Here is a 24,277-nt window from a genome sequence, read left to right on the forward strand (position 1 = left end):
GTGTTCGCGACTACGAGGAGTATGCCGCACTTCCGGCCAGGCTGCCGGATATCCGCTGAGTGACCCTTACAAGTCCTTAGTGGAGTGGATACCGTGTGGCCGCTGGTGTTAAACCTAGAACCTTAGGGTGACATGGGGCTGGAGGATGAGCGAAAGATGCTGACAGGGGCCGGAGATCCGAAGGAGGTAAGGCAAAGAGGTCGGCGCGACCCTGTGCGCTATCCCGAGGCGCAGGACCCAGCCCGCCAACACACGGTCCGGGGCCCTCTGCCTTGGTTTACCCTCTGGGGTTTGCAGGTTGAGGAAATTGACTTCGACCTTTCGAATGTGTCAAGTGACTGGGCAGGCGGATGACTGGTCTGTTCCTGGCCTCCGCTTCCCCATTCTATAAATGTGGTGGTCGCGTAAGGAGATGAAAAATGCTGTCTGGACTGAACTTTGGTAAAAAAAATAGGATTGAGCTTGCTTTTCGGTCATTCAGCCGTTCTGAGGCCGTGGAGCAAAGACCCACCCCAACCCGTACCCCAGCTCCAGCCGCGAATGGTTCCGGCATCTTTTGCCGCGGTGGGAAAGGGCTTGGCTTTTTCTCGCGGGTGGGGGCTGGGAGGGAGGTGGTGTCTTGGGGAAGGTTGAAAGAAGGAATTTTCCCTCGGACTCATGTGAGTGCAGGGGCCCAAATAACGAGTCTGTGTGCAGCGGTCACTGTCCCCAGTGCTGAGTGCATCTAGCCAGTTTCCAGGAGCTAAGTGTTGGGGACTGGTGCAGTCACAGGTTAAATAGCTTCTCTAAAGGACAAATGCTGAGCAAGGACTCTGAGTCGCATTGCTACACAGCTTGCAAAAGACAGGCTCGTTTGTTGCATTAATTCAGACACTTCAAGACAGCCATTCTGGGCCTGCGGGTTCAGATAGCTGGAAACACATTTATCCCTTTTTTTCCTGCTCTGTTTTCAGAAAGAGGTGGAGCCAGCCTTAGAAAGCAGGGCCCACCACAATTTTAAAAATGAAGGAAACTGGGCTCAGCAGCGTGGCCTAGTGGCTAAGGTCCTCGCCTTGATCCCATATGGCTGCTGGTTCTAATCCCGGCAGCTCCACTTCCTCTCTGTCTCTCCTGCTCTCAGTATATCTGACTTTGTAATAAAAATAAAAAATAAATCTTAAAAAAAAAATGAAGGAAACTGGAGGAAAATATGTGTTTCTAAGATGTACCATGTTTTTCACAGATGTTGGCACTGTAGCACTGCTAACGAGTGCAGTGATGTGAAGGTCTTCTGTTTATTTCCAGGTTGTAATTCAACATTTGATTTTTGGTTTTTTTTGAGGGGAAGAATTTTTTTTTTTAGAGGAAGATTAAAAAGCTTGTTTGTGGAGTGGGCATGGAGCCCAGCTGCGGTGCCGGTTAAGATGTGCGCAGCCCATGTTGGCGTACCAGGGTTGGATTCTCCACTCTGGCTCCTGGTGATGGCCTCCTGCTAAAGCTGACCCTGGGAGGCAGCAGGTGATAACACATGTCACTGAGCTCTTGCCATCCCTGCTCCAGCCATTATGGGCATTTGGAAAGTGAATCAGTAGATGAGCACTTTCTCTGCCTCTCATATGATTTAAAACAAACAAACAAACAAACAAACAAAGCCTTACTAGAACCAACATCTTCAGTAGCATCTTCATGTGTGTAAGAGAAGTCCTTGCCATTTAATGGGAGTAAATAGCTGGGGGTTACAGTTGAGCCTGTCCCCCACTTCTCACTTCAGCTTCTGTTGCGCTTTTCTCTCTTTTAGTTGATGTTAGAGAATGAAAGGAATTGTATTGGGATTTTAAGATTGTTTTGAAAGACAGGATTACATAGAAGAGGAGAGAGAGAGAATTTTTTCTTTTTTAATTGGAAAGCCAGATTTATAGAGAGGAGAGACAAAGATCCTTCATCCACTGATTGGTTCACTGCCCCAACTAGCTGCAAAGGCCAGAGTTCAGCTGATTCGAAGCTATGAGCCTCTTCTGGGTCTCCCATGTGAGTGGGTGCAGGGTCCTAAGGCTTTGGGCCATCCTCTGCTGCTTTCCAGGCCTCAGGGAGGGTACAGGGTGGAAGTGGAACAGCCGGGATCCGAACCAGTGTTCCCGGATGCGAACCAGTAGCAAGGCGAAGATTTAGCCTCTAAGCCATCATGTGAGGCCCTGGGAGAATCTTCTGTCTAGTGGTTCACTCACCAAATGGCCACAACAACCAGAGCTGGGCTGGTCCAGAGCCAGGAGCTTGTTTTAGGTTTCGCACATGGGTGCAGGTGCCCAGGCACTTAGACCCATCCTCTGCTGCTTTCTGGGGAGCTGGATGGGAAATGGAACAACCAGGACTTGAATCAAACCATCACCCATATGGGATGCTGGCACTGGGGGTGGTAGTTTTAGCCATTACATTACAGTGCTGACCCCTAAAAGGTAAGTTTCAGCATCAAAAAATGTTGAAATCTGCTTTGTTTTTCTTGATTTTTGTTTGTTTGCTTGTTTAGCAACAGGGAAAAAAATTTTCATTCATTTGCTGGTTCACTTTCCAAAGGGCCAGGGATGTCCCAGGTTGAAGCTGAGAGCTGGGAGCTCAATCCAGGTGGAAGGGACCTGATCCTGGAGCTCTCGCTTACTGCCTCTCAGGGCTCACGTCAGCAGGAAGCTGGGATCAGAGTCAGAGTTAGGGGTTTCAACTCCGTTTCTCTGATACAGGACACAAGAGCCTTTGGTTTTTGAAAGGTTTTCAATTTTTATTTGAAGGGCAGAGAGACAGATGTTCCTATCTCTAAGTGGCTTCAGTGGCTACGCCTGTTCCAGGCTGAAACAAGAGTTCAGAACTACATCCTGGACTCCCTTGTGAGTTACAAGGGCTCAAGTGACTTAAGTGCTTGAACCATCTTCCTTTGCTTTTCTGTGCACATTAGCAGGCATCTAGATTAAAACGGGAACAACTGGGGCTAGCACTGGCATTCTGGCACATAGGGGATACCAGCATCTCAAGTGTCATTCTAACCCTCTGAACCACAAGGCCTACCCTGGACACAGGTGCCTTAATGAACGTCATTAGTCACTAGACCAAGTAAGTTGGAGGTTGTGTACATAAAATCAGAAATCAACTACCTAGAGCCTAATGTAGGGATAGAGAACTGAGAGAACTTTTTTTCTGTCAATGGCCATTTGGATATTTATTATGTCATTATGGGCCATACAATATTATCCACTTAAAAATAAGTCTCTTTAGATTTATTGAATTTCTACTTCTGCCTGGGTTGTCTTGGTAGGGCCAGGCCAAATGATTTTGCAGGCCTTATATGGCCCAAGGGCCCTGACCTATTGTTTTCAAGCTTGTAATGGAGTTGATGCTTGAAGTACTTAGCAGGGCAAATAGCAGTGGCTGTGACCATCTTTACCTCTGACTAGGTTTGGTCATTTTCGGTCTTGGGCCTTTGATTGGATTACATGTGAATGACATGATCCCAGTCAAGTTGTTTGCTGTCTCTAAACACTAACTAAGGGGCTGGCATTGGGACACAGCAGGTTAGGCTGCTGCTTCCAACACTAGCATCCCATATTGGATACATCCTGTATAACATCTCAAATTGAATGGCTGATTGAGCTGCTCAGTTTGCGATATAGCTTCCTGAACATGGTCCCCTTGCCATCCATTTGGGAGCCCTGGACGGAGTTCCTGGCTTCTGCGTAGCCCAGACTTAACTGTTTCAGTCATTTAGAGAGTAAAGGAGCAAACTGTTGCGCTCTCTGCCTTTCACAAAGCCACTGCCAGTGTAGTGCCTCAACTGGCTAATCCTCCATCCCAAGCATGGCACCCTATATGGGTGCTGGTTTGTGTCCCAGCTGCTCCACCTCCCATCCCGTTCCCTGCTTGTGTCTGGGAAAGTAGCAAAGAATGACCAAATTCCTTGGGCCATCCTTTAGGATGCGTCCATGTGGGAGACCTGGAAGAAGTTCTTGGCTTCAGATGAGCTCATCTCTGGCCATTGAGACCGTGGGGGTGGGGGGAAACTAGCAGATGGAAGATCTTACTGTCTCTTCTTTCTGTAATTCTGCCTTTCCAATAAAAATTTTTCTTTTAAATTAAATAAATTGAAATTTTAGCTTATCCTGGAAGGGCAGGATTAGCAAGGCCCCTAGTATGTGAAAGCATCATAAAACAGAAAATAAAATGACAAATGCAGTGCTGTTATCTGTATTAATATGATTGCGAATTTACATGTCATAAAATTGCTGCTGACATGAATTTTGTTTGCTTCTTACAGGAAGAAGAGGAAGAGGAGGAATTAGTGGTAAGAGCTGTTTCAGGTTTGGAACCATCTCAAACAATGGGAGTTTGAGCTTGATGAGACCCTAAGGGCATTTTAAGGAGTCTCTACTAAACACCTCAGAGCAAATGGATTCTGGGGTTCAGGCCTGGGGAGCAGTACTTATTTGGGGTCTGGGGATTCTTCAGTTGTGTAGTATTTGAGGCAAGTCGAGCATCCTGAGGGCCTGGAGTTCCTGAATCTGCCAATTGTGGTTTAATAAAGAACTCTGGAAGGAACTTTTCTCAGATGTTCCTTCTCCATGTTAACATTGTCTTTCTAGCTGGGTAACTGTGTGTAGGGGGGAGGGGATGCTTAACTGACATTTCAGACATGACATATCCTAAAGTGCTATGTTAACAGGTAAGGCCTCTTATAGATTGACTTGAAGTTTGGCCAGGTTTCCTTTATTACCTTGTTTTTCAGATAGGACTGAGGCTTTCAGTGCATACTGGCAACCTTGGAAGGCAGGAATGTGAAACTTTTCCCTCCTACTTAGCATCAGAATTGAATGGGAGACCCCATTCTGCCATTTCTGGTGGCAGTGTGGCTTTGCCAGCTGGCTTTGTGCACGGTAATTCAGAGGCAGCACCTTGGTTTGGTGGTTGTATTCACCAAAGCATGTGTGTTTGGTGTGTCTCCACCCAGGGCCCCATTTTGTTCTTCCTGTGCTTCTCTCAGGATCCCCTCGCCACGGTGAGAGAGCAATGCGAGCAGCTGGAGAAATGTGTCAAGGCCCGGGAGCGACTAGAGCTCTGTGACGAACGTGTGTCCTCCCGGTCACAGACAGAAGAGGACTGCACGGAGGAGCTCTTTGACTTTCTGCACGCAAGGGACCATTGTGTAAGTCAACATGAAGTTGGGAAGGGGAGAGCTTGTAGCAGCCAGGAAACACATACTGTGGACCAACTTTCTGTGCGAGGGGCAGCTCTGTCAGCCACTGTGTGTCAGGTACAGTGTGGAACATGTTATATGACTCATCTGACTCATTGGAGATAGGTGTCATTTTCCTTATTTTACAGACAAAAGCAGTGTAAGAACAAAAATGACATTCCAGTGTACTACCAAACAGCGGGGAAGCTAGCTTTTGTACTTTTACAGATTTTAAGATATTTTGTATTCTCCAGTGTGGCTTATATATGGCAACTGATCCAAAAAGTGTCTTGTTTGCTTGCTTGTTTAAGATTTTATCTATCTGAAAGGCAGAATGACAGTGAGGGAGACAGGGAGGTGGAGCCCCTGGCTCTTGGCTTTACCCTAACCCGAATCATGACCATTGTACACATTTGTAAACTGAATCGCTGACTCCCACTACCCACACCTACACACATACATCTCTTGCTCTCATTCTTCTGCCTCTCAAGTCAATATTGAAAAATATAAATTAAACATGGAATTACATGAACTAGCAATTCCACTTTTTATTTAAAGTTTTTTTTTTTAATTGCAAAGTCAGATATACAGAGAGGAGGAGAGACAAAGAGGAAGATCTTCTGTCCAATGATTTACTCCCCAAGCGGCCACAACGGCCAGAGCTGAATTGATCTGAAGCCAGGAGCCTCTTCTAAGTCTCCCACATGGGTGCAGGGTCCCAAGGCTTTGGGCCGTCCTCGACTGCTTTCCCAGGCCACAAGCAGGGAGCTGGATGGGATGTGGGGCTGCCGGGATTAGAACCAGCATCCATATGGGATCCCAGCACGTGCAAGGTGAGGACTTTAGCTGCTAGGCTACTGCGCGAGGCCCGAAATTCCATTTTTGAATATATAACCAAAAGAGTTGAGAATAAGGGACTCAGACAGTTGTCTACTTTCTTTTTTTTTTTGTATAAGATTTATTTATTTTATTGGAAAGGCAGATGTACAGAGAGAAGATCTTCCCGCTGATGGTTCACTCCCCAAGTGGCTGCAACGGCTGGAGCTGAGCCAATCCGAAACCAGGAACATGGGTGCAGGTTCCAAGGGTTTGGGCGTCCTTGACTGCTTTCCCAGGTCACAAACAGGGAGCTGGATGGGAAGTGGAGCTGCTGGGATTAGAACCAGTGCCCATATGGGATCCCGTTGCGTTTAAGGCAAGGACCTTAACCATTACGCTATCACGCCGGGCCCAACTGTCTACTTTCATTACAGAAATTCATAGTAGTGAAAGGGTAAAAACAATTCAAGTGTCCATGATGGATGAATGAGTAAGCAAAATTGTGGAGTGAGTGTGTGTGTACATGTTTATTCATATATATGTATGTTTATACACATACAATGGGTTATTGTGTAAGGCCCCCCAACAGGGAAAAGTCTTACCAATTGTCTCGAGAGAGTGAGTTTCCCCAGTGAAGAGACTTGATGCAAAAGCAAGAGGCTTTATTTGATTACCAGCGCGCTGGGGCCGAGGCCAGTTCCTCACGCAGGCTAGGCATCGACCCGAATCATTAGACAGAGGGGTTTTTAAAAGGCTAAGCTAAGGCTAAAATCATTAACATAAGCAGGAAGGGGGAATCATTAACATAAGCAGGGAGAGGGAATCATTAACATAAGCAGGGAGGGGGTCATGCAGTTAGGGGTGGATGCTAGTTGCAGGTGCCCCTTATCTCTCAGGCCCCCAGGTTCTATCATGAAATATTTCACTGCCCTTCACTGTCCTTCCAATCCCAAATGTTCCCTTTCATTCCCCCCTTTTTTTCTTGTAACTAAATCCCAATCATGGGATTTCAGTATCTGCATCATTGGGGCTGATGGACTGATACTGTTGTCGTAACATAGGAACATGCACCACACTAATTCTTTCTCTAATAAAAGTGACTAAATGATTAAGAATAAGGGGTCCAAAAATTAAAAGCATTAATAACCACGGGGACTGGTTAAACCAAGATTCAAATCATCCCTGCTTCTCCTAATGTCTATATAAAAACAGCGTTTCTCTTTAAGAGCCGCACACAGGCCTCCTCACTAAAGAAAGACCAAGTCCAGTCCTCTTTTCAATGATAAGGAGATCAGCTTGAGGCCCTCTTACACAATGGCCAGAGATGCTTCAGGTGGGGAACTGATATGCCAATGTCACCCTTGTCCCCAGGAAGAGACGTGCTCTGGTGAATCCAGGACATGGCGCGGACCCAGAATACCCTAACTGCCTACTACCCAGTCTAATTCCTCTTACATTCCGCCCCCCAGAAGTAGCAACCTCAACTGCGGTTTAGGGGGAAAATGGGACGGAGACCGCTCTGGCTGCTTCCGGCTGACAGGGTGGACGTAGTTCAAGGGCAACAGTTGGGTGCCCTTCTGGGGGTCGGTCTAATGGTCCCCAGCAGAGCACAGAAGTCATCAGAAGCACATGGCAGAAGTCATCAGAGGTGCCTGGCATGTTGTCTGGGCTCTGGGTGTTTCTTCTTATTGAAGTCTAGATGACAAAACAAAGGCAATTAGTAGGTTGTGAGTTCAGTTAAAAATACTCAATGAATTTGACAGAACACATGAAACTCCTTCATCGTAATTAAAGAAGGGTGGGGTTTGTCTCCAATCAAACCTAGAATGCATGGCAGAATTCTGGTGGGGCCCCCCTCAGGTTGTGAAACCACCGTAGCACTAATGAGGGGCACAAACCCACATCACTCCACCTTAACAAGGGCCGAGATGACCCTCATTTCAGCTTCCATGCCAAGCAGAGTCCAAACAGGGCCCTTTCTCATTTCCTCCATGCCTATTTTTTTCCGCAGCCCTAACTCCAGGTCTGTCTGTCTGCTGCATGGGGAAGGGAAGGGAAGCCCGTGACCATGACTCCCTGAAACAAAGGCCATCCAGATTCCCTTTACATACCTGGCACTCTTATTCCTTCCCTGAAAATCGGCGAATCCAACAGTAGGGAACAGGCAAGTGTTAAATTTTTCTAAAACAATTATACTTTACCAATTGTTGCAAGCCCTAAGAGATTCAGGATGACACACATAACCTAGAACATAAAGCACAGCACTGAAAACATTTTATTGCAAGACCTACTAGTCACACTGTAGATGGCAAAAGATTAAAACAGGTTTTCATTTGCAATAACTCAGTAGTTTGTAGCATTCCAACAAGAATTTACAGAACTTTACACACTTTAAGGCAGAGGCAAGCGATCTACTAGTTATAGTCTAACAGGTGAGCAAAGAAATCCCAAACAATTTGGCAAGTGAGGAAGATATGAGCTCTGCTTCAGAGTACTCAGGGTGTCCTACCCTAATAAGGCTTAACTCTGAAGATACAGGTCCTGCATGGGAAGTCAGTACACAGTGACTCTAGTGAATTTTAACAAATTAGCACTCTTATGTGTGACGTCAGTGATCACCTGAGGCTCCGACACACGATGGTTAGGCTGTGGAAGCCTCTTGAATTCACAGGACTCCCGGTATTCTTAGACAAGGCCACACACAAAGTGGAAGTTCTCTCCTCCATTGAGAGAAGAGCACAACCATCTTCCATGGCTGCTTCTTTGCACTGGGGCATGCACCACAGAGGTCCTTTATGGAAGGACACTCTTTGCAGCAGTGTCTGGCTTTCCACACCTGATATGCTTGCTCTCTTGCTGGCTCTCTTGTCAGACCAGAATGCCTTTGGGCTGATTCTGAGGCCACTGAGTGCTACTGAGATTGTCAGTCTATGAGTCTGCTGTAAGAACCGTTTCCCATGTTGGAGCATTTTTATCCATGAGCTAATTAAAATAGACTATATAGCTTGCCACATTTAGATAGCGCTGTGAAACCGCCTGTAGGATTTTGCACTCTCTTTTTTTTTTTTTTTTTTTTTTTTTTTAAGATTTATTTTTACTTTTATTACAAAGTCAGATATACTGAGAGGAGGAGAGATAGAGAGGAAGTGGAGCTGCCAGGATTAGAACCAGCGACCATATGGGATCAAGGCAAGGACCTTAGCCACTAGGCCACGCTGCCAAGCCCAGATTTTGCACTCTCTTAACACCACAACCAGAGGGTCACTTAGAGATCAGGAGGGAAGGTTTGAGGAATTTACATAACAACAAGAGGGAGTATACCAACAGACAATTTGTAGTTTTCCTTCTCTGTTAGTTCTCTGGTTTTGGGATTAAGGTAATGTTGGCTTCATAGAATGAGTTTGGAAGGGTTGCCTCTTTTTCTATTGTTTTGGAGAGTTTGTAGAGGATTGGGGTCAGTTCTGTTCGGAATGTTTTGTAGAATTCTGGAGTGAAGCCGTCTGGGCCTGGGCTTTTCTTTGTTGGGAGGTCTTTAATCACTGATTCAATCTCTACTTCAGTTATGGGTTTGTTCAGGTCGTTTGTTGCCTCTGGGCTAAGTTTTGGCAGGTGGTAGAAGTCTAAGAACTTTTCCATTTCTTGGTGATCTTCTGATTTGTTGGAGTACAGTGCTTTGTAGTAATTTCTTTTTTTTTTTTTTTTTTTTTTTTTTTTATTAATTATTATGCATTATGTGACAGTTTCATATCCTCTGGGAATCCCCCCACCCCTCCCTACACCCCTCCCCCCTGGTGGATTCCTCCACCTTGATGCAGTATTACAGTTCAAATTCCATCAAGATTCTTTCCTTGCAAACATATACCCAGCATAGAGTCCAGCTACTCATTGTCCAGATGGGTTGAACAGTTTGTTGGGGAGACCATTTCTGGTCCAAAGTCAGAGCTGGTAGAATATCATCCCAGTCAATTAAGAGTCTCAATATAACATTAACAGCAATTTGTAACATTATGGAATTGACAAGGTTTTGCGTAATGTAGTAATTTCTAATTATGGCCTTAATGGATGCGGTGTCTACCAACAGACAATTTGTTCCTCCAGCAGATGCTTTTTCATGGTCTGTTAGTTCCTGTTCCTCTATCTGGAAGAAAAAGCACCTCTTTATGATCTGTTATCTGAACTGAGGACCGGGGAGTTCCTCTCATGTAAATTTTCACATTAACCATTCCTGGAGCCTTTCTGACAGGATTGCAACTAATCCTGGCTCCTCACTGACAAGGCTTCTACAAGTCATTTCTATAACCAAACTTTTTTACACAATTATCTTTATCAACCAAAGATGTAATCTTTGACAAATATTCTTATGATTTTGAGATTCCTAGGGGCCCATCTAGGAATTCCAAAAATCAGAAGTCAGGTTGATTCAAACAGTAACAGATCAGATTTTTAATCACCTATAAAATGACCACACAAATATTTCTTTAAAAAATGCAGCTCTTTTAAACCATGAGAATTTAACAACGACAATTAAGTTACCTTACTGAGACACAAAATGTGCATTTCTTTGGTCTATCACCAAAGGCAGATATAACCTTAAACACAGGAATTAGTGCATAATCACATTACTTCTAAGAACTTAACAAATTCAAGGGTTGAAATAACAGAACTTATTGAAATGAAGCTGGATAGACAATTGACAAAGTTACCAATTTGTTTCCATTAACAGTCCTCTAAACTTGAAACTTCCATTGTCAGATATTCAGGAGCACTTCCATAGATGTGCACTTCACAGGCATTTTGCAAACAGATTCAAATGTCAGCATATATTAGACATTAATGTTAAATACATAAACAATGCTATAGCAATATCTTAACAATTATAGCCAGATTCATATCTGAAATCTCTTGATTTGTACCTCTTTCTTAACATGCTTAAACCTTTAGATATTTTGCTTTACCTGTCCCTTTGCATCTTATAATAGCCATACTTCTGTAGGACAAAATATTTTAACAGTGACGTTCTTTTCAATAATTCTCCTACCATAACCTTCTCACCAAGAACACATTCTCAGACTTGCCACCATCCTTCATCTGCCAATTCTTTGGATTTACATTCTGAAACATTTAAAACTCCAAACCAAAACATTTTCTAAATAAAAACAGGTTAAATTTTAAACACAATTGCTTCAGGCAATCTTCAATTTTTTCATATATGGCCAATCTATGAAAACATTTTAAAATGCGAACCCACTTGGACACCAGAAGCAATTACCTCTTTCCAGCTAATTTGTGAACTTTTCCATTTTTAAGAATCCCAATGGCAAGGACAAAGGCCAGGCTCCAAGCATGCCCTTCCCTTTCCCAGGGCCTGGAGCTTCTTCTTATCTTCTGTTTTATTGAAGTCAAGGGTATGTAGAATTCCAGTCTTGGCTGTTGTCTTAGGAGGTTGCCCAAGAATTTACTGAACTTAGTTAGCAGGTTAGTCATCAATAAGATGAAAATAGTTTAAAATGCTGTTCTCTGACAAGGGATCAAAGTTCAATTTCAATTCTATTGCTTTAAAGGTTAAATACTTAGAAAATGTACACAGTATAAACAATTTTACCACACATCCTTTAAGAATTCGTTGTCTTCCTGTAAGGCAAAGAATCAGAAAAGATGCTTTTTGCAAATTAGAACACAAATAATCCCACAACTTGGTACAGCTTCATAATTAAGACAACTTGACCAATAGACAGAACCACCAGTATATGCATTAGCAGCTTTTGGAACTTTAGCAAGCACCGCTCTAGGTGTAAACACTTAGGCCAGATCTGATCAGAGCTAGGATGGCACTATAAACCAGTAGATAGTTAAAACTTCAAGACCAAAAAGCAACAAAAGCAGCAGAAAACATTGCAGAATACTGAGAGCTCATCACTGAAGCCAGTTGCAATAATGCAGAAAAACCTCGATTCCACACATGTTGTAACCTTACAAATACTCATTTACTTTAATAGAACATATGAAGCAACAAACTTGGCACAATTGTATAACACTGTCACATTATAATTAAATTATCCAAATTTCTCCTCTATCTTTGAGAGGTCCAGGGATCCTGCTGGACATCTCAAAGCCAGAAAGCTTAGTTTAAAGTTTTGAGGAACTTAAATGTCCAATTGAGTTTAACAAACAAGCCTTCTTTCGGCCAGCCCACGTTGAAAGTGGGCCATTCCGCAGAGCAGACAGTCTGCCAAGATCTTCTTTTAACCTGGAGGGAGAGATTATGAGCCCTATCCTTAACTTCAGTCCAAAGGTTAAGAGTCAAATTAAGGGGTGCCGTCACAGTCTGTCCCATTGTTATCGTCACAGTAACACTCAAGACAATTAACAAAACACAACCAGACGCGTCCCCAGAGTTCCTTCCACAACAGAAGAAACACATCAGATGGCTTCGGCCCCCCAGAGACGTGACCAGTCTCAACCAGACATACAGATGTTGAGGCTTGGTCACTCTCACATACAGATGAGGGGTCGTCACCGTGGAGTCACCAAGCGTCCTCGACACCCCTCTCCTCCTGGAGCGTCCTCCAGGGCCACGACCTGTGGTCTCCCAGGCACGTCTACCGACCACTGTTCACAGCTCTCACGAATTAGAGAACGATCGCATACAGATACTGCTGCAGCTACAGATGGGACGCACAGAAAAAAAACAGAGTCAGAACATACCGCTGTCCACTATTCTCACAAATTAGCAGTCGCAAACAGAAACTGCTACAGCTCCAGAAGGCACACACAGACAAAACAGAGCATACAGCTGTTCACTATTCTCACAAATTAGCGGACGCAAATAGAAACTGCTACAGCTCCAGAAGGGACACACAGACAAAACAGAGACAGAACATAAGGCGCCTACTTACCTCCAAGTCCGAATTCGAGGGTCGGGGGTAACACACAAGTCCCGGACACGAGCCCCCAAAAATGTAAGGCCCCCCAACAGGGAAAAACCTTACCAATTGTCTCGAGAGAGTGAGTTTCCCCAATGACCACCGAAGACGAGACTTGATGCAAAAGCAAGAGGCTTTATTTGATTACCAGCGTGCTGGGGCCGAGGCCAGTTCCTCACCCAGGAGGCTAGGCATCGACCTGAATCATTAGACAGAGGGGTTTTTAAAAGGCTAAGCTAAGGCTAAAATCATTAACATAAGCAGGGAGGGGGCCATGCAGTTAGGGGTGGATGCTAGTTGCAGGTGCCCCTTATCTCTCAGGCCCCCTGGTTCTATCATGAAATATTTCACTGCCTTTCACTGTCCGTCCAATCCCAAATGTTCCCTTTCAATTGTTCAACCTTTAAAAAGAAGGAAGCCTACTTGTGGATGAAATCTTGAACACAGGTGAGTGAAAATAATCTCACAAATAACAAAGAATGGCTTGTTTCACCTAAATGATGCACCTGAACTAGTCACATTCCTAGAGATGGAAAGAATGCTGATAGCTAGGAGCCAGGGAGAAGGGAAGTAGATTATTAGTTGACTAAAGAATTTCAGCTTGGGAAGAGTTCTAGAAGTTGAAAAATAAAGCTAGTACACTGAAAAGTCTGTCAGGTGTAACCTCAGGATGACACTCACTGACTACCCTCCCCCATACTTAAAGCTGCTGAGGGGCCTGGCAGGATGGCTCAATTGGCTAAATCCTCCCCTTGCAAAGTGCTGGGATCCCACTTGGGTGCTGGATTGTGTCCTGGCTGTTTCACATTCCTTCCAGCTCCCTGCTTGTGGCCTGGGAAAGCATTAGAGGATGGCCTAATGTAGGAGGACATTGTGACCATCAGCGAGCACAGGATTACAGTTGATGGGACAATATTTGTATGATAAACAACTGAATGGATGTCTTGTGTGTGACTGATTGGATATCCTTTACATGAGAACAACTGTATGGCTACCTTTTGTATACCTGATGAGGTATCATTTGTATAAGAACAGTTGAGTGGGAAGTAATATGCAAGGCAAAAGGACTTCCAAACTAAGGCATAGAAACAGTTGATGGTTCTGTTGATGAACTAAGTATCTCTACCCTAATCCTGTATGACCCTCAGCATATAAAGTCTGTTACCCCTAATAAATTTGGGCTATTGATCATCAGTCAGTAGTCCAAGTGTGTTATTATCGGCTCCGTGCACCAAGTCCATCGCTGCAGGACAGCAACAGCCTAAGGCTTGGGTCTGTGCACCCATGTGGGAAACCTCAAAGAAGCTCCTGGCTCCTGACTTTGGATCTGCTCAGTTCTGGTTGTTATGGCTATCTTGCGAGTGAACCAGAGGATGGAAGAGCTTTCTCTGTCTCTCCTTTTCTCTCTAATCCTTCCTTTCCAGTAAAAATAAATAATAAATCTTAAAAACTGCTATGGTTTCCCCTTGAAACCTCCATTTTATTTTCCTCATAGCATAAGTTTTATATGTTTATTGTATTTCTCCTCTTTTTAAGATTTATTTATTTGGGGCCCAGTGTGAACGCGCCTGGATCCCCTATGGGTGGCGGTTCTAATCCCAGCAAATACCTGTGGCCTGGGAAAGTAGTCGAGGACGCCCAAAGCATTGGGACCCTGCACCTGCGTGGGAGACCCGGAAGAAGTTCCTGGCTCTTGGCTTTGGATTGTTTCAGCTACAGCCATTGCAGCCGCTTGGGGAGTAAACGAACGGACGGAAGACCTTCCTCTCTGTCTCTCCTCCTCTCTGTTATCTGCCTTTCCAATAAAAATAAATAAATCTAAAAAAAAATGTTATTTATTTGAAAGGCAGAGTTACAGAAAGGGAGATAGACATCTTCTATCCACTGGTTCAGTCCTCAGATGGTTTTAATGGCTGAGTCTGGTCTGGCCAGAGTCAGGAGTTAGCAGGGAGCCAGATCAGAAGCGGAGCATTTGGGCCTGGCGCTTTAGTCTAGAGACTAAAATCCTCACCTTGCATGCACAGGATCCCATATGGGTGCCAGTTCGTGTCCCATGGCCCCGCTTCCCATCTAGCCCCCTGCTTGTGGCCTGGGAAAGCAGTCGAGGATGGCCCAAAGCTTTGGGACTCTGCACCCATGTGGGAGACCCGGAAGAAGCTCCTGGCTCCTGGCTCCTGGCTTTCGATTGGCTCAGTTCCGGCCGTTGTGCCTACTTAGGGAGTGAACCAGCAGACAGAAGATCTTTCTGTCTCTCCTTCTCTCTATAAATCTGAGTTTCCAACAAAAAAAAAGTAAATAAATCATATATATATATATATATATATATATATAAAAGAGCGCAGCAGTCTGGAGTTGAGCTGGCAGTTGTGTGGGACACCCACTGCACCACAGTGCAAGCCCCTGTTTCATTACCCAAGTTCTACAAGTGCTAGAGATTTACAGCTACAACTCACTCAGCACTTGGCTATATATTTAATAGGTATTCTATAAATACTTGTTGAATTAATAGGCCAATATTAATATCACTGAGATGGGAAGTTTAGGTCTCTTGGAACTCAGAGACAAATTTGTGTAGGAATAAGTACTTGTTTCAAGCAGGCTTGAAGAAAATGGCATATAAACCTTAGTTCTAAGGAACAAAGAACAGGTGAGAAAAGTGACATCTTCCAGATAATCAGGGAGACAGCATTCAGGTAACTAGCGGAGTTCACTGGGGCCCGACTGCAGTAGGAGTGTCAGGAGTGGTGAGAAAGGCAGTACTGTTCCAGGACATAAGCACCTTGCAGGCCATATCAACTGATGACATCTTGTTCTTTCCCCCATCCAGGTGGCCCACAAACTCTTCAACAGCTTGAAATGAATTTGCAGACTCCAGCCCTCATCACATGAGCAGAAGGATATGTCCCTATGGTCTTGAACAAGCCATTTGTTTCCCATTTGTATAACCATGAGTTTATGTCAGCCTCATGGGCTTTGGCTTAGGAAATAGCTTCTATGTAATTAGCAGGGATTCCATCTTAATAAAGTCCTGTGGTCTGTGGTCCTGCCTCCTGTGTTTTGGTTTTGGTTTTTAAATTTTTTTTTTTTTTTTAATTTAAAAGGTGCAGTGATAGTGTGGGAGAGAGATCTGCATTTGCTGGGTATTCCTCAAGTGGCTACAACAGCCAGACCTGAGCCAGGTCTAAGCAAGGAGCTAGGAATTCTGTCCACGTCTCTCATGTGGGTAGCAGGGGCCCAAGAGCTGGGACTGGGGTGTTTCAAAAGCAATGGAGTAACTCACTGCATAATAATATCAACACTGGGTTTATTTTTAAATTAGAGGACAGAGAGCTCTCTGGTTGAGAAAGAGATCAGGGTTTTTTTCTGCTGATTCATTCCCGAGATGCCTGCGATAGCTGGGGCTACGCAGTGAGGTCATCCCCATGAATGGCAGGAACCCAATCACCTGAGCCATCTCTGTTGCCTCTCAAAGTTTACATTAGCAGGAGACTGGAATCAGGAGCCAGAACTGGATATTGAATCCAGATAGAGTAAGAAAAAAAAATTTGTTTAAGTTGTTTTTTTTTATTGGAAAGTGAGATTTACAGAGAGGAGATACAGAGGAAGATCTTCAATTCACTAGTTTCACTCCCCACGTAGCTGCAGCGGCCAGAGCTAACCGATCCAAAGCCAAGAACCCAGGAGCCTCTTCCAGGTCTCCCATGTGGGTGGGTGCAGGGTCCCAAAGCAGCTTTGGACTGTCCTCCACTGTCTTCCCAGGCCACAAGCAGGGAACTAGAAGGGACGTGGAGCAGCTGGGATATGAACTTGGGCCCATATGGGATCCTGGTGCATGCAAGGGTAGGCTATAGCGCTGGCCCCAAGAAAAAATTCTTGATAAGAGTTAAAATCAATACTGTTGCTACCCTTTATGGAAACTAACACATCAGATTTTGGTGTAATATTAAAGAATAATAGATAACAAAAATGAAGGTTCTTGGAGGTAAAGGGGTCCTAAGATGAAAATGGTTGCAAATCATTGGTCAAATCCAACTCGCCTTTGCTCCAGTATTTTCCAGATGGTTAAATAGGCTGGGCTGGGAAGAAGCCTTTCACCAGGTTGGTTGTGGCTGTGAGCCTTTAAGAGCAGATGTGTCTATTATGTTTTTGCTTTAAAGATTTAAGGGCCTGGCACCATAGCCTAAGCTAAAGTCCTCACCTTGCACGTGCCAGGATCCCATATGGGTGCTGGTTCATATCCTGACTCCTTCACTTCCCATCTAGCTCCCTGCCTGTGGCCTGTGAAAGCAGTGGAAAACAGCCTGAAATCTTGGGACCCTCTACCTGAGTGAGAGACCTGGAAGAAGCTCATGGCTTCGGATTGATTCTGCTCCAGCCATTGTGGCCACTTGGGGAGTGAACCAGCAGAGAGTGCTCTCAGTCTCCTCTCTGTAAATCTGACTTTCCAATTAAAAATCAGTCAAAAATTTTTGTACAGGTATCTTGCATTTACTAGTTCACTCCCCAAATGGCCACAGTAGCCACAGGTGAACTGATCAGGAGTCTTCTGGGCTTCCCATGTGGTGAAGGGGCTCAAGCACTTGGGTCATACTCTGCTGCCTTCCCCAATTAGAAGTGCAGGAGCTGGGATATGAACCAAGACCCTCATGGGATGCTGGTACAAGGAGGCAGAGGAATAGCCTGTTGAGCCACAGCACTGGCCTTATCTCTTACATATTTTTAAGATGTATTTTGGCATAGGCTGAGTGACAGGAAAAAGGCAGAGATCTTTCACCTGCTTATTCACTGTCTATAACAATGGGCTGGACAGGATCAAACCCAGGAGCCCATGTACTTGAGTCATCTGCTGCTTCTGAGGCACATTAGCAAGGAATCGATCCGAAGTGGAAGCACTGATAGATTGCAGGTATTCTGATACAGGATGCGGGTGTCCCAAGTTTGATTCAAACTGCATCACAACACCACTGCAGTCTCTTAACATATTTAGAATCTCTTCAGAGAGGCAGAGTCAGAAAGAAATCGTCCATCTGCTGACTTCCCAGGCAGCCAGGGCTGGTTCAGACTGAAGCCAGGAGGTTCATCTGGATATCCTAGATGTGCACAGGAGCCCAATTACTTGGCACATCCTCCACTGCTTTTCAAGCCATTAACAGGCATTATCAGGGAACTGGATCGGAAGTAGAGCAGCTGAGACTTAAACTGGCACCCATATGAGATGCCAATGCTGTAGGCATCAGCTTAATCCTCTGTACCAGTCCCATCCCTTCACCCCCCTCTTTTTTCTAATTTACTTTCTAATAAGAGTAGACCTCCCTAGAAAGTTTGTCTAGAACTTGCAGAATGGTGTCTTCACTTCTAACAGTGCTGAGATATACCTTGGATAGACTTGATACTATCTCTTTTGCAGGGATAGAAACAGAACACTAATGGCAAGAACCCTGAGCTGCAATGGAGAGAGGGGCTCCTGAAGCTGGGATGTCATGCAGTGAGACACGGAGCCACAGGGAGGAGCACTTGTGCCGTCTGTAATCAGAAAAGGCACTGCCAGGGATCACTCCGCCAAATCCAAATCAACTCAAGCAGCACATAGTGCTTTGGAATGCTTAAAAAACACTGGGACCAGGGCCTGATGCGGTGGCCTAGCGGTTAAAGTCCTCGCCTTGAACGCAGCAGGATCCCATATGGAAACCAGCAGCCCCACTTCCCATCCAGCTCCTTGCTAGTGGCCTGGGAAAGCAGTCGTGGATGGCCCAAAACCTGAGGATCCAGGCCCGACAGCGTGGCCTAGCAGCTAAACTCCTCGCCTTAAACCCGCCCCGGGATCCCATATGGGCGCCGGTTCTAATCCCAGCAGCTCCACTTCCCATCCAGCTCCCTGCTTGTGGCCTGGGAAAGCAGTCGGGGATGGCCCAAAGCTTTGGGACCCTGCACCTGTGTGGGAGACCAGAAGAGGTTCCTGGTTCCCGGCTTCGGATCGGCGCAGCACCGGCCGTTGCGGCTCACTTGGGGAGTGAATCATCGGACGGAAGATCTTCCTCTCTGTCTCTCCTTCTCTCTGTATATCTGGCTTTCCAATAATAATAAATCTTAAAAAAAAAAAAAAACCTGAGGATCCTGCACCTGCATGGAGACCTGGAGGAAGTTCCTGGCTCCTGGCCTTGGATCTGTGCAGCATCGGCCATTGTGGTCACTTGGAGAGTGAATCATTGCATGGAAAATCTTCCTCTGTGTATATCTGACTTTGCAATAAAAATAAATCTTTAAAACAAATAAACAAAAACTTTGGTGCCAGCATGGTGACATAGTGAATTAATCCTCTGCCCTGTGGCACCAGCATCCCATATGGGTGCCAATTCAAGTCCCAGCTGCTCCACTTTCAATGGCCTAATTCCTTGGAACCCTGTGCCCATGTGGGAGACCTGGAAGACGCTCCTGGCTACCAGCTTCAGATCAGCTCAGCTCTGAGTGCTGCAGCCATTTGCGGGAGTGAACCAGTGGATGGAAGATCTTTCTTTCTCTTTGTTTGCACTTCAAATTAAAAGTAATCTTTAAAAAATTTATTCATTTGAAAGATAAAATGACAGGTACCTTCCATCTTTCCCAAATGCCCATAGTAACCAGGAGTGGGCTCCTGGGTTAAAGTCAAGGAACCAAGAACTCATCCTGGTCTCCCACATAAGGTTCAATTGCTTAAGCCATCTTCTGCCTTCCAGGTGCATTAAGACAAAGTTGGCTTGAAGGAAGTAGCCAGGATTTGAACCAGCACTCTGATATGGGTATGGCAAGGAGGAGTTTAACCTGATGTTCCACCACACCTGCCCCAAACCACTCAGGTTTGATATGTAGCCCTTAAAAAGTTATTATGAGGATTGGGCCCGGCATGGTGGCCTAGTGGCTACAGGCCTCACCTTGAACCTGCCGGGATCCCATATGGGCGCCGGTTCATATCCCAGTTGTTCTACTTCCCATCCAGCTCCCTGCTTGTGGCCTGGAAAAGCAGTAGAGGACAGCCCAAACCCTTGGGACCCTGCACCCGCATGGGAGATCTGGAGGAAGTTTCTGGCTCCTGGCTTCAGATCGGCACAGCACCAGCCATTGCAGGAGTGAATCATCGAACAGAAGATCTTCCTCTCTGTCTCTCCTTCTCTCTGTATATCTGACTTTCCAATAAAAATGAAATCTTTTTAAAAAATTATGAGGATTAGCAGAAGTAATTTTCTGAGCTGAATAGTGTATAGCTCATGGCAAATGCCTAGCAGCATTTATAGACTAAAAAAGAACCAGCACCTGCACAGACTAATGATGACAGAAATTATATCCAGTTAGCTGAACATGTAGAGGTTGCTGGCATGGTTCCTGTGCTGTGAGAGAGTATGGGACCTCTGCATTTTCTCCCATACCTGACCCTGTCCACTTCTCACTGGTTTTTCATCCATAGCTGCTGTAAAGAATAACCCTCATTATTAATCAGTTTATACAGAATGACTCATGCCCCAAAAATTACAACCTGGACCAAATCCAAGGTGAGAAGGCTGATTAGCACTGCACTGCACCCAGGAGCATAGGATATGGGGACATCATTCTTCTACATGATAAAGCAGATGAAATAAAAGTTTGTGTTAAATATACAATTGAGGGGCCCGGCAGCGTGGCCTAGTGGCTAAAGTCCTCACCTTGAACACACCAGGATCCCATATGGGCGCCGGTTCTAATCCCAGCAGCTCCACTTCCCCTCCAGCTCCCTGCTTGTGGTCTGGGAAGGCAATCGAGGACGGCCGAAGGCTTCGGGACCCTGCACCCACGTGGGAGACCTGGAAAAGGTTCCTGGTTCCCGGCTTCAAATCAGCATAGCACCGGCCATTGCATTTCACTTGGGGAGTGAATCATCGGACAGAAGATCTTCCTTTCTGTCTCTCCTCCTCTGTGTATATCTGACTTTGTAATAAAAATAAATAAATCTTTTTTAAAAATACAATTGAAAGAAAAATACTGATGGCAGTGCAAATAATTTTTCAAGTCAAATTAACTATTTCCATTCAATTTATCCTGGGAAGTCATAGCTTAAATAGTTAAGTCTAACTGAATCTCCAAACATGATGAGAATTTCTAGTCTTTGCATCTGAACAGGAAGTGGGACAAGTCCAAGTTCACATTTTGACAACTGATCCTGCATAAAATGATGCTCCCTGATATAATACAAATAATTCTTATCTGAAAACAACACAGATGATTTACATTCATAGCAGTGTAAGTGTATTTTGTCCAGAAGATGTGGAATTGCTCTGCATCTACTAGAAAAGATTTTCTTGAACACTACAGTTTCATACTTTGTAGTGTATTAATGGCTTTGCAGTTATTAACAAGTTTATTTCAGTATGACTTGGATGATTATCTATATTTCTGAAACTCAAATTTTCATGTGGTCTTACCGTCTTACTTAATGTAGGATGATGGGTGACAGGATAAAGTTTTTGCTCATTTTATAATAGTATGAAACACAGAACTGAATTCACATAAATGGAAGGGTCCAAGTATTTGAACCATCTGCTTCCTAGTACAGTGCATATTAGCAAGAAGCTGGCATCTAAGCAGAGAGGGACCTGGCTAGTTAGACGTGGAATGCAGGAATCGCAAGTAGCACCCTTTCCCCAGGGTGCCAAACACTGGCTCCAAGAGTTACAGTTTTTAAACTTTGAAAAGTTTAAAGGTTAAAATACAGAAAACAATACAGGGGCTGGCACAATGGCAAAACAGACTAATCCCCCACCTGGAGTGCCAGCAGTTCATATGGGCACTGGAATGAGTGCTAGCTCAAGTTCTAGCTACACCAGTTCCAACCCAGCTCCCCCTTATGGCCTGGGAAAACAGCAGAGAATGGCCCAAAGCCTAGGGACCCTGTACCTGTGTGGCATAGAGACCTCGAAGAACTTCCTGGCTCCTGACTTTGGATTGGCTCAGCTCTTGCTGCTGCAGCCATTAGGGCAGTGAACCAGTGGATGGAAGACCTCTCTGTGTCTTCTTTTCTGTAAAAATCTGCCTTTTCAATAAAAATAAATAAATCTTTAAAATAAAATACATGCATTAGAAGACCAGATTTATAGTGTAATGGTTAACTCATTGCCTGTGACATACATTTGATAAGAATGCTGATTCAAATCTTGGTTGTTCCACTTTCCATCTAGCTCCCAGCTAAAGTGTCTGGGAAAGCAGAAGATGGCTCAAGGACTTGGGCCCCTGTCATTCATGCAGAAAACCCAGATGCAGCTGCAGTCTCCTGGCTTCAGCTTAACCCAGCCATTTTGGAAGTGAACCAGCCTATGGAAGATCCTTCTCTCTATCTCTGTCTCTCTCTGCAACTCTGCCTTTTAATTAAGTCTTTAAGGTTCAGAGTTGTAGGACAGCAAATTTAACTGGCATCCTATATGGGGACCAGTTCGAATCCCGGCTGTTCTAATTCCAGTCCAGCTCCCTGATAATGTCACTGGGAAAGCAGTCAAAGATATCCCCTGTAGTTGGGCTTCTGCTGTCTACATGGGAGACCAGTATGAAGATTCTGGCTACCGGCTTCAGCCTGGCCCAGCCCTGGCTATTGTGGCCGTTTGGTAAATGAACTAGGGGATGGAAGATCTCTGATTCTCCTAATCTTCTCTATCAAATAAAAAAATCTTTTTTTTTAAAGATTTACTTATTTTTAAGGAAAGTCAGATTTACGGAGAGGAGAAACGGAGAAAGATCTGTCTCCTGGTGTGCTCCCCAACTGACCACAATGGTTGTAGCTGAGCCAATCCAAAGCCAGGAGCCAGGAGATTCTTCTAGGTCTCCCATGCAGGAGCAAGGGCCCAAGATTGGGCTGTTCTCTACTGCTTTTCCCAGGCCACAAGCAGGGAGCTGGATGGGAAGTGGAGCTGCTTGGATACAAACCAGTTCCTATATGGAATGCCAGCATGTACAAACCAAGGACTTTAACTACTAGGCTACTGCATTGGGTCCCCCAAAATTCTTAAAAATTATGTTTGGAGGTTAGTGCTGTGGCTCATCAGGTTGATTCTCTACTTTGCAGTTCTGACACCCCATATGGGTACCAATTTGTGTCCTGGATGCTCCACTGGATGCTGCTTATGCACCAGAAAAGCAGCAGAGGATGGGTGCTGCTTGTGGGAGACCTGAGTGAAGCTCCTGGCTTTAGCTCAGCTCTGGCCATTGTGAACACTTGGGGAGTGAACCAGCAGATGGAAGACTTCTCTGTCTCTCCTTCTCTGTGTGAAATCTGACTTTCAAATAAAAATAAATAACCATTTTTTTAAGGTTTGGTAGCAAATGAGAAAAAAAGATATGTATTTGTTTTAAGGTTTGTTTATTCATTATTTGAAAAGCAGAATGACAGATATTTCATCTGCTGGTTTATTTCCCAAAGGGTCATGACAGCTATGTCTGAGCCAGGCTGAAGCTAGAAGCTAGAAATTTGATCTGAGTCTCCAACATAAGTCATCTGGGACTCAAGTACCTGGGCCATCTGTTGTTTTCCCAGGTACATTAGCCAGAAGTTGAATCAGCGGTGGAACAGATGGAACTCAAACTGGACAGTCTCATCTGGGATGCTGGTATCTCATGTGGCAACATAACCAACTGTGCTACAGTGCCAGCCTATAGAACTACTATATCAGTTCTGTAATTGTTACTGAAAAATGGAACCCATTTTGCTTTTTCCATATTGACACCACCACACTAACACAGACTTATCCCAAGTGATCTCCTGGCTTTACTACCTAATCAGATCATCATCGACTGTGAGATGTTCATTTCTGAAAACATCTGATCATGTGCACTGGGGTCCAGTGCTGTGAGGTCTAAGCCTTACATAACTTTGGGGGCTTTCTATGAGAAAATGGATGTGGGGGCTGACTGCTCCAGCTGCCTGCTGATGTGCATGGGAAAGCAGTGGAAGATGGCCCAAGTGCTTGGGACGCTGCTCCACATGGTAGATGAGGAAGAAGAAAGCTCAGGGCTCCTGGTTTGGAGATATCTGTTTCTGTCTGCCTTTTGCTCTCAGTAACTCTGCATTTCAAATATAAAAAGAGATAATGAGTGCAAAACTAAGTATGCAACCTTGAAAGGGGCTGGACAAATAACAGCGTCTGAAACTTGAAACTTGAGTTGCTTCACTATAATTTGCTTTTGCTCCGTAGTGCAGGATCTTTAGACAATGTATGCCAAGGCCTACCCGGACCCAACTCATCTCCTTTTTTTTTTTTTTTTTCCCTAGCTAGCCCCTTTGGTACTGAACCCTGGTGAGGAGCATTTCTGGATTCACTTGTACTTCTAGCATATAGTTGGAGCCACGTTC

At 44.8% G+C, this 24,277-nt stretch overlaps 1 protein-coding gene across 1 annotated transcript; it reads left to right on the forward strand.

The window, feature by feature from the left end:
• The first annotated feature begins 38 nt into the window (after positions 1-38).
• LOC101525568 (cytochrome b-c1 complex subunit 6, mitochondrial) lies at positions 39-15,973 on the forward strand. Its single transcript, XM_004599423.3, has 4 exons — positions 39-186; positions 4,277-4,303; positions 5,000-5,161; positions 15,761-15,973. Exons 1-4 carry the CDS (start codon positions 133-135, stop codon positions 15,791-15,793), a joined length of 276 nt encoding a protein of 91 aa, XP_004599480.1. The 5' UTR covers positions 39-132; the 3' UTR covers positions 15,794-15,973.
• Positions 15,974-24,277: the final 8,304 nt, after the last annotated feature.

Source organism: Ochotona princeps, chromosome 2 (assembly GCF_030435755.1).
Source record: "Ochotona princeps isolate mOchPri1 chromosome 2, mOchPri1.hap1, whole genome shotgun sequence".
Lineage (NCBI taxonomy): Eukaryota > Metazoa > Chordata > Mammalia > Lagomorpha > Ochotonidae > Ochotona > Ochotona princeps.

Excerpts from the sequence above, each read along its gene's own strand:
- LOC101525568 (XM_004599423.3), top strand. The coding sequence starts at position 133 with ATGGGGCTGGAGGATGAGCGAAAGATGCTGACAGGGGCCGGAGATCCG. Across the intron at positions 187-4,276 it reads GGGCCGGAGATCCGAAGGAG|GAAGAAGAGGAAGAGGAGGA; the intron begins GTAAGGCAAAGA and ends TGCTTCTTACAG. Across the intron at positions 4,304-4,999 it reads AGGAAGAGGAGGAATTAGTG|GATCCCCTCGCCACGGTGAG; the intron begins GTAAGAGCTGTT and ends TGCTTCTCTCAG.